This window comes from Lagopus muta, chromosome 1 (genome assembly GCF_023343835.1).
Source record: "Lagopus muta isolate bLagMut1 chromosome 1, bLagMut1 primary, whole genome shotgun sequence".
Classification (NCBI taxonomy): Eukaryota; Metazoa; Chordata; class Aves; order Galliformes; family Phasianidae; genus Lagopus; species Lagopus muta.
The window spans coordinates 178,881,197-178,896,573 of record NC_064433.1 but is presented as its reverse complement, the minus strand read 5'-3'; the positions used below and the strand labels follow the sequence as shown (position 1 = coordinate 178,896,573).

At 38.8% G+C, this 15,377-nt stretch overlaps 1 protein-coding gene across 1 annotated transcript in view; it reads right to left on the bottom strand.

Annotated features, from left to right (window-relative positions):
* Positions 1-15,377, bottom strand: part of CWF19L2 (CWF19 like cell cycle control factor 2) — a 63,004-nt gene that overhangs the window by 42,913 nt on the left and 4,714 nt on the right. Inside the window, exons 2-8 of the mRNA XM_048935155.1 lie at positions 13,577-13,687; positions 12,769-12,888; positions 11,329-11,436; positions 8,844-8,963; positions 7,523-7,616; positions 6,278-6,393; positions 2,736-3,433 (exon numbers count right to left, since the gene is read on the bottom strand). Coding sequence (XP_048791112.1) covers positions 2,736-3,433; positions 6,278-6,393; positions 7,523-7,616; positions 8,844-8,963; positions 11,329-11,436; positions 12,769-12,888; positions 13,577-13,687 — 1,367 coding nt within the window. The remainder of the gene's footprint in view (positions 1-2,735; positions 3,434-6,277; positions 6,394-7,522; positions 7,617-8,843; positions 8,964-11,328; positions 11,437-12,768; positions 12,889-13,576; positions 13,688-15,377) is intronic.

Genomic DNA, 15,377 nt, shown 5'->3' with positions numbered 1-15,377 from the left:
TATTCACGCTAACTTCACCAGAAACAGAAACTTCATAGACAAAGTTCTCAATTCCCCCTAAACCTCCATTTTCAAAACAAGGCAGAGCACGTGAGCAACGGAAGCAAGAGATGGTTTATCACTTCAGGCAGCGTTTTTGAGCAGTGTTAGTAACTGCCTGCTGCAGGGGGCCTGCTTTGCAGGGGGGTTGAACTCGATCATCTCCAGAGGTCCCTTCCAACCTCTACAGTTCTGTGACTCTGTGCATCAATCCCTTCAAACTTTTTGAGATTAGTGGCATTGTTTTGCTGTTCTTTATTTTTTGGTCTCAGATTAAACTCTGAAGCAGTCACATAATTAAGTGTGACGTCCTGCAAACACTCGCTGGATGGACTTTTCCTCTGGAGAGACCCCCTGGACATCTAATCAGCACTTTTAATTAACCTGTGTCATAAATGTCCAAAACACTTTGATCTATAGACTGAAGAAGCTCTCCCCATGTTTTAGAAGTGATAAAATCTAAAAGGTACATTGTCAGTGTGAGAGAAGAAGAATTGAATTACAGCAACACCTATTAATTCAAGGCTTCATTTCAGTGAAGGTTTACTTTTAGTTTTTGAACAACATCGAAAACATACACGTAATGCAAGCCTTAAAACTTCAGGAAGAAAAGAAAGCAGCAGCTATAAATCGTTACCCAAATTAAGTACCTCAAAAACCCAACCCCAAGAAGCTGCAAGATTCAGAATAAACAAGTTATTACTGAGGGGAACAGGAAGACACACCATGTTCTTTTCAAACACAGCAATGAGACACACACAGGGAGTTGAGAGTCAGTTTAAAAGAGCTTGGAAATAAACCAATAAGCAAAGGCTACTAAGGTCTGGAAAACTATATAATCTTCACTTATCTACTGATAAATCAGCTCAGTAATCAAATTGGTTAAGAAATAGAATTATAATATAAAAGAAGATGCACAATTGGGTTTCAGAGTACTAAAACAGAAAACATGCAAAATAAAGTATCAGCTAAATAGCTTCCATGCTTAATTCTGTTCTGAGAGGGAAAGAAAAGAATTACATCAAGTTATCTGTTCTACCATTACAATTTAATTCAATGTACTGGAATAAGCAAACCACTTCTGCACACAATCTAGTTTTCCCAAATTTGCGGCTCTGCCCAGATCCAGTCAGCCTTGTGCTTGCTACATGTGCTAAAACCAAACAGTAAAAGATGCAGCTTTTGCACTTGCCATATAAAAACGTGATTTGCCATCATCTAACAAAAAAAGAAAAAAAAATACCATTGTAAAGCAGTAGTTGCTTGTTCTAAGATAACAATCAGAAAGTGATTTTGGTGCCAGTGCTAGGGCACACAAACTGCTTATGACAGAATGGCAAACTACTCCTGCCACAATGTACATTCATGCTTTAAAAAAAAAAAAGTCAACATCATTTTACCCCTGCTATGAAAGGAAATGCACATTTCAGTAGTTCCATTCAAAGCAGAAAATATAGTAAGTAAAAATTTGGAAGAACCACACCATCTGTGCAATACAAAGAACTGTGTAGACTCAGCCACTTGCCTTTGGTTCGTCACACAGTATTGGTTTAATGTACAATTTACCTTTGCAAATACACTGCAGGGTTTCTGCAAGTACTACATGTAGGAGCAGTTGTATGTTAAATAAAGAACTGTAAGGTACTGTCTTGTTACTAGAATCCAACATTAAAGCATTAAAAGTGAATTCATAACCTCACTATAAGAATTTTTAATGCAAATAACTGACAGGAGCATTTAAGAAACAAGGAATTATACCTGAGAACATTTCATCAACTGCTGTTCCTGACTAAATCCTGACTAAATCCTGTCACCTTACATACACAGGCCATGAACAATCACTTGCCAACTTCCCCAGTCAGTCAGACCCCGTGTACCTGCATAACACTACGTCAATTGTAAAACACTCTGCACATGTTTATCAGCTACCAGGAAGATCCAAAGCAAACCTTCACAGTAATTCCCACACTAGTTATATCACTGGAAGAACAAACCAGCTGGTAATGATGGAGAATAGCTAGCTTTAAGAAGAGAAACAACTCAATTTTCTGCAACTCATTTTTCTACCCTCTCCTTACTACTCCCCATTTTCTTTTAATAAAGCAAGTCAGTCAAACTGAAATTTCCATCACATGCTGCCTTGCATCTCCCTTCCCATTCCTTTTCATCTTATCCCTTTTTCACAGAAAATACACCTTTCTAATCAATATCTTCTGCTATTTTTCACGTGCTATTAGTTTAGCTTATGAGTGAATCTTACAGGAGGCAAATTTCCCTTCCCCTTAAATCCCTTGTTTTAATAATTACTTCAGTTTTCAGTTCACATTTCTGACATTTAAAGTTTGTCTTTACTAAATTAATCAAAACATGAAACATGGTTTTGCTTGGTAGAGGGGGCATGTTAATAGGACAATTTTACTGTAGCGTGAGCTAACATTATAAAGAAGCAGCAAAATAATCTGTAACTGGCAATTCTTAAATATGCCAAGGAAACAGAGGAAACAGAGGTGCTCATTAATTCCACACAGGTCCATTTTGGCCATGCCTAGCTGGGAGACAAGTGGACAAGCGTCCACACAATTAAAGATCTGACATGGACAGCTTGAATACTACTATAATAAATGCAACATTTTAGCTATACTTTGCCATGAACAATACAGACAAACCAAAGACAAGAAGAGGTGTTTGTAAAATACCTGGAATATGCTGTTATGCTGTCAGACGACATTTGCTGCTTCTCAGGGATACTGGTTGGGTACTCCTCTCGTGATTTCTCTTTTTCAAAACTTTGAGTTCTTTCACCATGCCTTTTTGCTGCAGCATCCAATGACTTCTGATCAGACACTGATCTTTCACTGTTCTCTTGTGTGTGCGTTCTGTTCCACAATGGAGTATCCTCACTAGGTTTTTGGAAACGGCTGCTTAAAGAGCTATGAAGAGGCGATTTTGAAGAAGATCCCTGTGACTTGTAGTCCCCAGATGCACTGTAAGATGACAGGTCATCTTCAGAGGGTTTCAGAAATTTGTGTTTTATGTCACTTAGAGACACACTCTTTTCTTTACTTCGTTTTTCATCCAAGTGTTTTTCTACTTTGGAGCTATAGCCTCTCAATTCTGAGTCTCTACTGCTGTGTCCACGCTCTTGGTTTGCTCTTGTTCCATCTCTATCATAACCTCTGTGTTCTTGTGTCCATCCTTTGCCATGCTTCTCCCTTGTATGTCCCCCAGACATGTTTCTACCATCTTCATGTCGTGTCTCATCTTTCATACGATGTTCCTTCTTCTCATTTTCTGAGTAGTCATGTTTTTTCCATCTACCACCTCTATAATCATTTTCCTTCTTGGCTGCAACTTTTTCAGCTTCTTCTAACCGTGACTGAAATGCCTCCATTGACTACAAGAAAGAACAGAAAAGGTCACACTGCTTTTAAGCTCATGGAATATTGTAAAGCTCCTTAAGAAACATTACAAAAAAGGCATCATTCTGTGAAAATGTATCACTGTGCAGAACCGTGAGCCATGGAGGGGGAAGGAAGAAGGAAAATCAATTCAAACAAAAAGTAAGAATTAACAATTTAGAGTCTCAAGTGCTCCACAGGGAAGGCATTCTGATCACTTATCTTGGACTGTTTCTAACTTTCATCCAGTGGCTCTACTGTAAAGCTCTGAACACTCTTGGGAACAGGAAGCACAGCTTCACAACTGTTTCCTCCAGCTAACTCAGTGATTAGGAGCTTGAGCTGGCAAGAAAGGTTTCTTCTTACCTGCTCATGAACTTTACATTTATGCTCACTGGATGTTCAGCTTTTACAGAACCAGCAGATGTTCCCACTGAAGTATTTTATCATCCAGCTGAATTCTTAAAAACGTAAGAGAGAAAGCTTAAAATCAAAATCCATTAGCCAATTATACAAAATGTGAACTGTTCCTCTTCTTTCATTTTGTAGTAGGCAATGCAACACATTTGAGAAGTTAAATGCCACAAATTACATATTTTATAGAATGGCTTGGGTTGGAAGGGATCTTCTTTAAGATCATCTAGTTTTTACTCAAAATACTACACAGAATCATAGAATCATAGAATAGCTCAGGTTGGAAAAGACCTTAAAGATCATCAAATCCAACCACAACCTAACCATACTACCCTAACAACCCTCTGCTAAATCATGTCCCTGAGCACCACATCCAAATGGTTCTTAAACACATCCAGGGATGGTGACTCAACCACCTCCCTGGGCAGCCTATTCCAGTGCTTCTCAACCCTTTCTGTAAAGAAATTTTTCCTGACATCCAACCTAAACTTACCCTGGCACAACTTGAAGCCGTTTCCCCTTGTCCTGTCACCTGTCACCAGTGAGAAGAGACCAGCCCCGCTCTCGCTATAATATACTTTCAGGTATTGGAAGAGAGCAGTAAGGTCTCCCCTCAGCCTCCTCTTCCTTAGACTAAACATCCCCAGTTCCTTCAGTCTCTCCTCATAGGCCATATTCTCCAAGCCCTTCACAAGCCTTGTTGCCCTTTTTTGGACCTGCTCCAGCACCTCCATGTCCTTTCTGTATTGAGGTGCCCAAAACTGAACACAGTACTCTTGGTGGGGCCTCACCAGTGCTGAGTACAGGGGCAGGATGACTTCCCTAGTCCTGCTCACCACACCATTCCTGATACAAGCCAGGATGCCATTGGCCTTCTTGGCCACCTGGGCACACTGCTGGCTCATATTCAGCCAACTGTCCATCAGTACACCAAGATACACCCTTTCCATCAGGCAGCTTTCCAGTCATTCCTCCCCAAGCCTGTAGGGTTGCCTGGGGTTGTTGTGACCGAAATGCAGGACCCAACACTTGCCCCTTATTGAAACTCATACAGTTAACCCTGGCCCATCGATCCAGTCTGTCCAGATCCCTCTGCAGTGCCTTTCTCCCCTCAGGCAGATCAACACTCCCTCCCAACTTGGCGTCATCTGCAAACTTACTGAGGGTGCACTCAATCCCCTCATTAAGATGGTTAATAAAGATGTTAAATAGAAGCAACCCCAGTTCCGAGCCCTGGGGGACACCGCTCATGATCAGCCGCCAACTGGATTTAATTGACCAGCACTCTTTGGGCCCGGCCATCCAGCCAGTGTTCCACCCAGCAGAGCATGCGCCCATCCCAAGCATGGGCAGCAAGCTTCTCCATGAGAATGTTGTGGGGGACAGTGTCAAAGGCTTTACTGAAGTCCTGTACATACTGAGGCATACCAGGCCAAGACCTCTTCCAATCACTACCCTGTACCACAGCAGCTAGAGTGTGTGTGCGTTTGAATCCTACTTTCTTGAAAAAGACTCTTAAAAATAATATTCTTTAAAATCACTGGCACCAACTAATTTCCAACAGTGCTGACCTTGCTGGTTTCATCATTCTGGCGTGACAAGACAACAGTATGAACTCACACTGTCTTATCCAAGATTCACACAACCAAACCAACCAAAAGAAAAAAACCAACATACACACCCCACACACAAAACTCAAAACTATAAAATTACAGCCAAGATTAAATACTAACATCCCACACATTTGACTAGTGCTTTTAAAGACAATATTACTATATCTAGAAGCCTTGAAGAGCAATCTGATCTAGCTTAGGTGTCCCTGTTCACTGCAGGGGAGCTGGAGTAGATGACCTCTAAAGGTCCCTTCCAACTCAAAATGTCACTGTGATTCTATGATTCTAATATTGTTATGGCAGACTTAATAAGGCAGTCTTTAAAAATAATTTTTAAACACTTCCAAAACATACAGCTTTCTCAGTGCATTGGGACAAGTGGCCAGAAGATTCACATCTGGTAAAACCTGACACAGTTCTCCAGATTACCTCGGAATTATTATTACCCACAAACTGTGTGCAGGCAAAAAATACATTTTCTAATAACTATCACAATTTTGAAAGCACTCAGGTACTTTGTAACTGGGATCATTTGATCAACAATGCTGAAGGAAATTATTTTAATATATAGAATCCTACAGCAAACCTAAATAATATTAACAAAAAAGATATTAAATGAATTTGGATAGCATAAAACTTTTCATCACTGCAGAGAAGCTTAAGAGGCTGCCTTTTCCTGATTCTTTCCTACTGCTTCTTTCTGACACTGCACATTATTTGTGTTTTTACATGAAAGTAACCTTTTCCAAGCACCTATAAAAAATATACTGTATTTATAATTGCTATTAAAAAAAATTAACTAAAGATCCTTACCCCGTATCTTTCAGCTACAATTTCCTCAATATCCCGTTTCTCTCTCTCAGCCTGCTCCTTCATTCTTTGATATGATTTTCGTAACCAACTTAAACCAGCATCTTCTATCACTGTAACTAAAATAGAAAACAATGAGAAGTCATAATTTTGTATTTCAGTAGTTACTCCTATTTAAAACATGCTCTATATGTGACATTAAACCTTCACCTGAAGTTAATGTAATAACTGGTGGGATGCAAAAGAAAAACAGAAGGAATCTAATAATGCCATTACACATTTTTATAACTTCAGTCGAGTGCCCCTCAGTCATACTATTGATTAAATTTAAGCTTCTCTGTTTTGTCACTGAACACAACATAGATCTTCCAAGACAGGAGCAGCACACTCACAGAAAGCTGTGAGATTTTTCTAAATGAACTTAAAGAACCTTCTTATTGTTTTCACCTTCTATGTCTGTTCTTTGGCACTCCCATTCAATACAAACAAGCGCATTTTCCTTCTCAGAAAACTGATGAGTAACCCACTGCTCTTCCTTTGAGAAGTTAGCATGAGGTCTTAACACTCAGAACACATCCACCAATGCCTGCCGCCTTCATACAGTGCTGATCTTTGCTACTCCTGCAAGCGTGCATGAGGCTAATGGTTTGTAGGACAGAGTGTCCAAGGAAAAGGCTCCCAAACAGAAATGCAAGGGACCTGAGTGTTCCCCACTGACAGAATACGAGGGCCTTTTCACCACATGATAAATGTTTCGTGACATTATGAAAAACGCTTTTGCTAGAAACAGATGAGATAACCCCAGGGTAAGGAAAGAAACAAAAAGGTTACAGAAATAATATTTTTCACAAATTGCATCTGTAATGCAGTTCACTTTAATGTGACTCAGACTTCTGTAGTTGAGTATTTTAACACTATAATTTGTGTAATGGAATGAAAGGAACCAAATGAGATGACAACAATTTATCTTGTCTTGGTTAAATCGTGCTTCTTTATTTTAATTAGTTCTACATGGGGAATTTCTATGAAGATACTGAAGGTTAAACCACTCAAGACTAGCAACCAGTGAAGAGAAATTCTGCAAAACAACATACTATGATATTAACCCAATATTCACTACTGAATTTTCATCTGAATTCTACTTTATCTATAATCCAGTTACATTAACATTTGTAATAATTTGCTAGTAACCCAGAGACCAGAGAGTGGAGATAGGAATTTAAGATTATTAATAAAGTTGCTGTTTACCTTTTTTAACTGAAGCTGAGTGATCCTCCTCTGGTGGCAATCCCATACCACCGTCCTTCCAATAGGGATTGAGTTCTCTCTCAGAAAGCACGGCCTGATACAAAGATAATGTTTATGCAGGCATTGCATATGTTTTGTATTCATTATCAGTGTAGCAATAACACGCACTTGTGTATGAAGCAGGGCTATGAAAGCTTCTGCTCTTACCTCAAGAAATCTCAAAATAGATTTCTTATTGTGATTCTGTCAACTTATTTGTCTGGAAGCAAGCAAGTTCACTGGAGAAAATTTTTAATAGGAAATTCCAGCAGCGACAAGTTTATATTTGTCTCCATTTATTTTCAACTCATCGTGCTACACACATCTGTTGTAAGATGGTTTGATGTACCCAATAAGGAATAGATAAAATATAAAGCTGCATGGAAAGCAATTGGGTGGAACAGTCTATAACAAACCATATTCTTCTAGGATCAAGAGTATGTATAAGTGGTCATCAACCATATAATGCATGCTGACAGTCTGGTAATGGTCCTTCAACGGGTCAGAAAAAACGTTCAGCAAAACATTATGTGGGAAGAAAAAAGATTAAGCTCTGCTCAAAAGCGAATACCTGAAGTGCTGTGTAGCACACAAGAACAGTCCAGGTCTGCTTGGTTCTTAACTACAATGTAAGTATTTGAAAAGCATGGCAGAAAGAAAAGGTTGTGATCATCAACTACGTTTTCAAATCAGATCATACTGCATTGAAAGAGCTGAATGAACAAATGAAGCCACCAACAACTGTACACACACAGAACTAATTTTATGACACCAAGCCCTTCCGCAATTGGACTCTGATCCTCCGAAGTGTTAACGCACAACTACCACATGGAAGGCACTGCAACTGCTCTGAGTTCCTTCTTCATGAAAAACAGCCATATTACACTTTAACACAGAAACCTGAGTGAGCTTTTACTGCACAAAACAACAGGGCTCCTTTCGCACATATCATGGGGAGAAGGCCAGGCCAAGAGTATGTAACTACACAAAACATCTCCGAAGTACTTCAATCATTACAGAACTTAGTACTTGCTAAGCTGGCCTTTTTCTTACTGAAAAGGTAACTACAGGCTTTTCTCTACAGGATAAGCCTGCTATAAGAACCCTTCCTAATCCAAAGAGAACAAACATCTGATCCATTTAATCAGAACCGTTATCAGACACAACATCAGGCATTAATCTAAATAATTTAAAAGTATACTGAAACTTAGGTATTAGAACCAATTCATTATGTAAAACATGGTAAAATGTAGAAAAAAGTTGGTGCATTAATTCCTCCTACCTGCTCAATTTCTCGAGCTTTCTGTCGTTCCAGTATTTTGTCTTTCTCTCTTTCACCTTTGACAGATGCCAGTGACATGGTTTTCAGAGACATGAAGTCTAAATTCATCCATTCTTCTCTCTTCAAATAAAAAAAAAACAAACAATGCAACTATTGACAAAAGCTACTTACAACAAATAGCACACATTCTACCAATACATATGAAATATTTTGATGAAAGGCAAAAGCGATTTAATGAGCTTCAGTCTTTAATATTTGTGTAGAACTGGTGGAACTTCCTGTGTTCCAGTTTGTGCCCGTTGCCCCGGTTGTCCACCCAGTGTATTTAAGACAGCAGTAAATACGCAAAACGTATAGACAGCTTTTTTTTCATTTTTGCTTAAGTGAACTTTGTACAGCTAAGCCAATTCCTTTTCCAGAATTTAAATTTGCTGCTTTTGGCTTCATGAACTCCTATGTATCTTCTAGCATACACAAAATCTGCCAAAAAAAATATCATTGAGCATAGTTCATACTGGGGATATCTCAGCATCTAACAGCACCCCCAAATAAAAGAGTTGCACATCTAAATTCTGTCATTTGTACCCCACAGTAGCAGGTAGAAAAGCCAGATTGAGGACATTTAAAAACGAGGAGTACTTTCTAAAGAACAGCAGCATATGGACAACCTACTCAAATTTGAAACACTTCTTTATACATACAAACCCTGAAGCATCAAAGAAGACAGTGTCACACACATTATAAGCAACTACTCTGCAAAAACATTTGGAACACTTCTATGTATAGTACAGGAATCAAAATGACACAGCTACATCTATTTCAAAACATGCCTTTGCAGAAGAGTCTTCAAATGTCTTTGCTAAGGTTCAAGTCTGAGCTGTCAATCTTAACAGATGTTGTATGTTAACTAGTTCTCCAGTGCTCAAAAATGAGTGTTTTGGAGGTGATAAACAACATTCCACTTCCCAGATCTCCTCCAAGAAAGAACTGAAAACTAATCTGCTTTCAAGTCATTCAATAGTATCTATACTTACATAACCAAGCAGTATGGATCAACAGAAGATTTGTAAGGATCTGGAGGACACCTGGTCCAAGCTCCCTGATCCCACACAGAGAAGGGTGCCTGGGTCAATATCCAGATGTCTTCCAGAAGATCTCCAAGGAGATTTCACAACTGCTCTGAGCAGTCCTGTATGCATCTTCTGTATATATGAAATGGTTTTATGAGCTCCAAGACTGCTTTATAATGACAGCAAAAATACAAAAGGTAGGAATGACCTGGAAATTCACTCCTCATCCAAAATAAGACATGTCCAGAGTGTACAGAGTAAGTGACTTTACATGAGAAATGTCTGGCAAAAACAATGGCTTTGCAATACAAATCACAATGATATCCATAAGGACTTGTGGGCCACAGAAATGATCCAACAGATGGAACACCTTTCCTACCAGGACAGGCTAAGACAGCTGGGGCTGTTCAGCCCGGAGAAGAGAAGGCTCGGGGGAGACCTGAGGGCAGCCTTTTGTTATGTAAAGGGGAGCTGTAGGAACAGATCCTCTAGTAGAGAGAACAGAACCTCATATCTTTCGTGATATGACAAGGGGAAGTGTGTTCAATCTAAAACAGGGGAGATACAGATTTGATATAAGGCAGAAGTTTTTTTTTTAAATAAGGGCAGCAAGGCAGTGGCACAAATGCCCCATCCCTGCAGACACTCGAGGTCAGGCGGGATGGGGCTCTGAGCACCTGATGGAGCTGTAGGTGTCCCTGTTCACTGCAGGGGAGCTGGACTAGATGACTTTTCTGAGTCCCTTCCAGCTCAAATGATTCTGTGATTATATTTTATTACTACATACTTTTTCAAAATATATGTGTACAGTTCAGAGATTCTTTTTATTTCTCTTAATAACATACACACCTTCAGAGTGAGAAGCAGGAATGAAATAAGACTAAAACCCTTTCACACAACTGAAGACATCATGACATGTCGCTACACTTATGCCATTCTGATAGTAAATCTGCTTACTGTGCACAGAATTCACCTTGGGAGTGGCCTTGAGCCTATAAATATTGTTGCTGAGAAGTTCTGCACCTCTCTTCCTTACAACTGTTCAATAATTGCAGAAGCAAAACTTCATTCAACTGTAGAATAAAACACCTAAATTATGTAGAAAAATAACTTCTCCAATCAATCTTTTTAAACTGACTCTTCAAGAAAATCAGGCTAAGTTGCTAGAGCCTCAAAACAGATGAAAGAAACTGGCGCTGGGCAACTTCAAATGTTGCACCTTGTTAAATCCTATGCAACTATCAAGTAGAGAAGCCATGAATTAATGAAATGTAACATTTACCTTGATAAACACAACTTTACTCTGAGAAACAGTGTTTATTCAACACACTGCAAATGAACTGTCAAGAAATCCAAGCACATTCCACATTTGGTCATGCTGAATTTATTTCTGGAGTAGTTACCTGACCTCTTACCTGCACAGCTGGTTCTTTTGCAGCATCTGATTGCTTGCTGACCTTCCAGGCCTTTTCTGTGTTATCTGACTGTGAAGCATTTGACTCAACCCATTCAACTGAAGAATCCTAAGTATAAATTTTAATGCAAACAATTATAACACATCAATATACACTGATAAAATTTATGCCACTTACCAAGTATACTGTTAGTCAAACTTGATGCTGGTTGCTAAGCACTACTAATGTAATATTTGAGGATAAAAATGGAGTTTAGATAGATCTAAAAGGAAATTGTTCCTTCATAACCAAAACACACTGCTAGAGTTCATGAGCACACTGCAGTATGTAACACCAGTTTCCACTGGCTGCTGACTCACATCATAACACTGCTAATGTTAAAACTGTCAGAATAAAAACAAAAAAAAATGTTTTCATTGCATTACAAAAACAAAATATTAAAAAAGTTTAGGTTCGTCACTATGCTTTACACTGGAAAACTAAACCAGTAACTACCATCCAAAGCACTTCACATGTTATGATCTCCCATTTTCAAACCCAACTTCGACATTTGCAAACCATGCACTGTAATTTCACACTCAAACCAAACTGTATTTTATTGAATAGAATTTCTTTGCTATTTATCTGAACCTGTTGTGGCAATAAGAGACTCTGGAACAAAGCAATCAGACTTGTGCTTTACTGTGGGACTCACCAATGTAATTTTAGTTTTGATGAATCCCACAGGAAATGTGGGACATTTGTGGTTACTTCCCACACTTAAAGCATGGTTCACCTCCTTCGGTCACTAGAAAATAAACCTCATCATACTACATGTTTATTCTCTCAGTAAAAGAGATTCTCTCAAAAGAAAAGTCACACTGCTACCTGACTTGGACCAAAACACCAGGAAGATGTTTTGCACAACATGGCCAGAAAGCAGCAGCTCTCTGTACTGTTTTGCCAGAGTGCCTCTGAATGAGAAGGCATCTGTCAAGAGAATCAAATGCACTGGTCTGAGCTTCCTTTGGACTAGTGTACAGCTCCCAGTTGAATATCCATGGGAGAAGGCAACAGTAACTCATGCTTGAAATCTAAGTCAAGCATTTCAATTTTAGACACATTGTTCTACCTTATATCCCTAACTACAGAGAATTATGAATTTTTCCACTCTATTCCAGAAGTCCCCAAATATCAAGAACTTGGCTAAAAAACTGCAAATCCTTATTTTCTAACTGAATATTATAAAATTCAGACAGATTCAGATTACAGCATCTTCTAAACTGACTAAACATTTGCTATATGAAGGAGACTTGGTACAATAAAGAGACAAATATTGCCACAGCTTTTCCCAACAGGAAGAGTGAGTCTTAGTATTACTAAACATGTGTGCCCAAGTACCCATAGAACGCTGCAGTTTTTATAGAAGTCACTTGAAGCTCTTTTAAGTTTCTTACTTACTGAAGAACTATCATCAATGTCATCCTTTTTTTCAGATTTCTGTTTTTTATTTTTCTTTTTTTCTTTCTTAGATTTTTTTGAATGTTTATCCTTTTTCTTTTTTTTCTTCCCAGAATGTTCCTACAAGAAAATGTTTGTAAATGAGGTTCAGTAAACCCAACTGGCCACATACAAGAAAAACAATCATAACCTACATACCAAACCACACTGAAAAAGGTAAAACACACACATCTGGACACAGACACGTTTTATTTCTACTACCTTCTCTCTTCATCTTAGGGACAGAGAAGAGCTGTCCATAACCAATCCCCACCCCTACCCACAGTATCCTTTTCACTGGAACTAAGGCACTACATCAGACACAGATCATCTGCACTACCCTTGTTTCAGTCAAATGCAATCCCTTGAGCAACACTGTGTCATTTGTTGATATATCACACAGGTTTCTAAAATAACACTCAGGGATGTGATATTTGGATGCTCCATTACAACTTCTCTGTTGAATTAGCGCAAATGAGCTTACTACAAAACCCTAAATCCTCTAGAACTCCTCTCGAGGCACTATTTTTGTCTGGCAGTACTTGCTCCCCTGTGTATGATAAAAATTAACGCTGGAATTGAATGATTAAAGTTGCTTTCCTCTTTCTGAGTAAAAGATTATTTCCACTTAAACAAAGCTAATTTTGAAGCATACAAAATTCAGAAATTGGGAGATCTTTCAGACCACATTAGGGCCCTCAAACCTTCCTGTGCATATGGACATGTTATAAAACTACAAACACAATTCAGTGATTTCCAGGCACATCACCTCCTCCAGTTGCTCCACACGCTCGTTCACGTCAGGAAGCATCCACGTGTCTTCGCCTCGCAGACGCTTTTGCAGCTTGCGCCTCTCCTCCTTCTCGTAATCAATTTTGGCCTAAAACAGAGAAGAAAAATAACTAAATGGAGCTCAGTAGCATTAGGTACAGATGTTTTTGTAAGTCACATTGCCACAGTCATAGACAATTTTAAAACAGTACTTGAGAGCTTTTCGTATTACTGGACAGCAATAAACGCACTTCAGGATTACTGCACGTTAAATGGGAAAGCCAGCTAAAAAAAGATTATGCACCCTACTTCCTCAGGCTACAGTTCTGCAGCTTCTCTAGCACTGACTCCATCCCGTCATCCTCAGTAAACAAGGCAAAGATGTTCACCTTCCTTTCTTCACTCTGCAGAATCTTCTTTCTTGCAGCCTTCACAAACAGCACACTATGTGATACAGTGGACTTCTGACATTCCCTGGGCAATTACTCCACTGCCAAGCACAGCTCAGTATGTATTAATTTTGCAAGTAAGCTGTAAGCAAGCCTTCTCAACTTCAGAAATATCTCAGCCAGATTCAAAATTTGGAGCTGCAGAAGGTTCTTCCCTTTCTGGTTATGGAGAGAAAGCTAGAAATATTTTTAGTCCTATTTCTGAAGTTAGTAATCGCTGCACTTTCAACTCCTGAAAAGGAATGCTGTGAACAATGTAAATAAGATGTCGACCCTTCCAGACAATGAAGTTTCCTGTGATACATTCATCAGAAGCACAGCTTTCAGTTCCCTTGAACTGAATTTGTCATTATGAAAACTCTTTATCCCAAATGCAATCATCACATCTGATTAAGCAGGAAATTTTTTTTTCATTATTACAACTCCACTCCTGCAATGTTTTCAGCTGTGTGAAATAAACCGTGCACTTTCTAATAAAGTTGAAGCAAAAACTAAAGGCAGGATTTGGTTTCCATCCTGAATCAGTTTTACTAGAAAGTGTTCTCAATCATAAACCAAATGACTGCACAAAAAGAGTAACAATATTACATATTTGGAACTCACTGCCTCCTTTTGCACGCTACTAAAGTCAAAAACTACTCCCCATCCCTTTTGTCTCCTCTATCAGCTTCATTCCTGAGCAACACTCACTCTTCTCCTATATTTACTTCCTCCCCTTTCTCCCCCCAGAGAACTCATCATTGCTGTATAAAATCTTTCACTTATTTTCCATTGCTTCTTCACATTTGCTGGATTGCTTTTTGGTTGGGTTTTTTTTTGTTGTTGTTTGTTTTATCTTTATGCTTATTCTTTGCGTGTGATTTAAACTTTTCTCTGTAACAGAATAGAATGAAATTACTCTTTGCCTCAGGATGGAAAATTTACAAATAGACACTGAGTTAAATGAGGCTAACGTTACAAACGAGGAACAAATTAACCACTGACCTGTTTCAAAGCACCATTATTTTATTCACCTTGTTTCAAACACATCTTATTCACTTGAAATATTGAGTGAGCTCTCATTTACTTGCAAATATATTTTTTTAAACAACGCATTGGTAGCAAGAGAATCTTGCAATCTATCAGTCACCCCTAGCAGCTCCTACATAAGCAATAAGCAAATCACATCAGCCCTAGAGACCAAGTGAAACTCATCAGTTCCATAAAAAAACAAGTCACAGAAGGGTAACAACGAAATTAAAAGCTGTCATGACATAGCACAGATTCAGGGACTAAACTCAGGAGTGAATTATTGCCAGTTTTTACCAAAGAAAAAAGTGCTCACATCTAGGAAAAGTGCACAGCCCTATG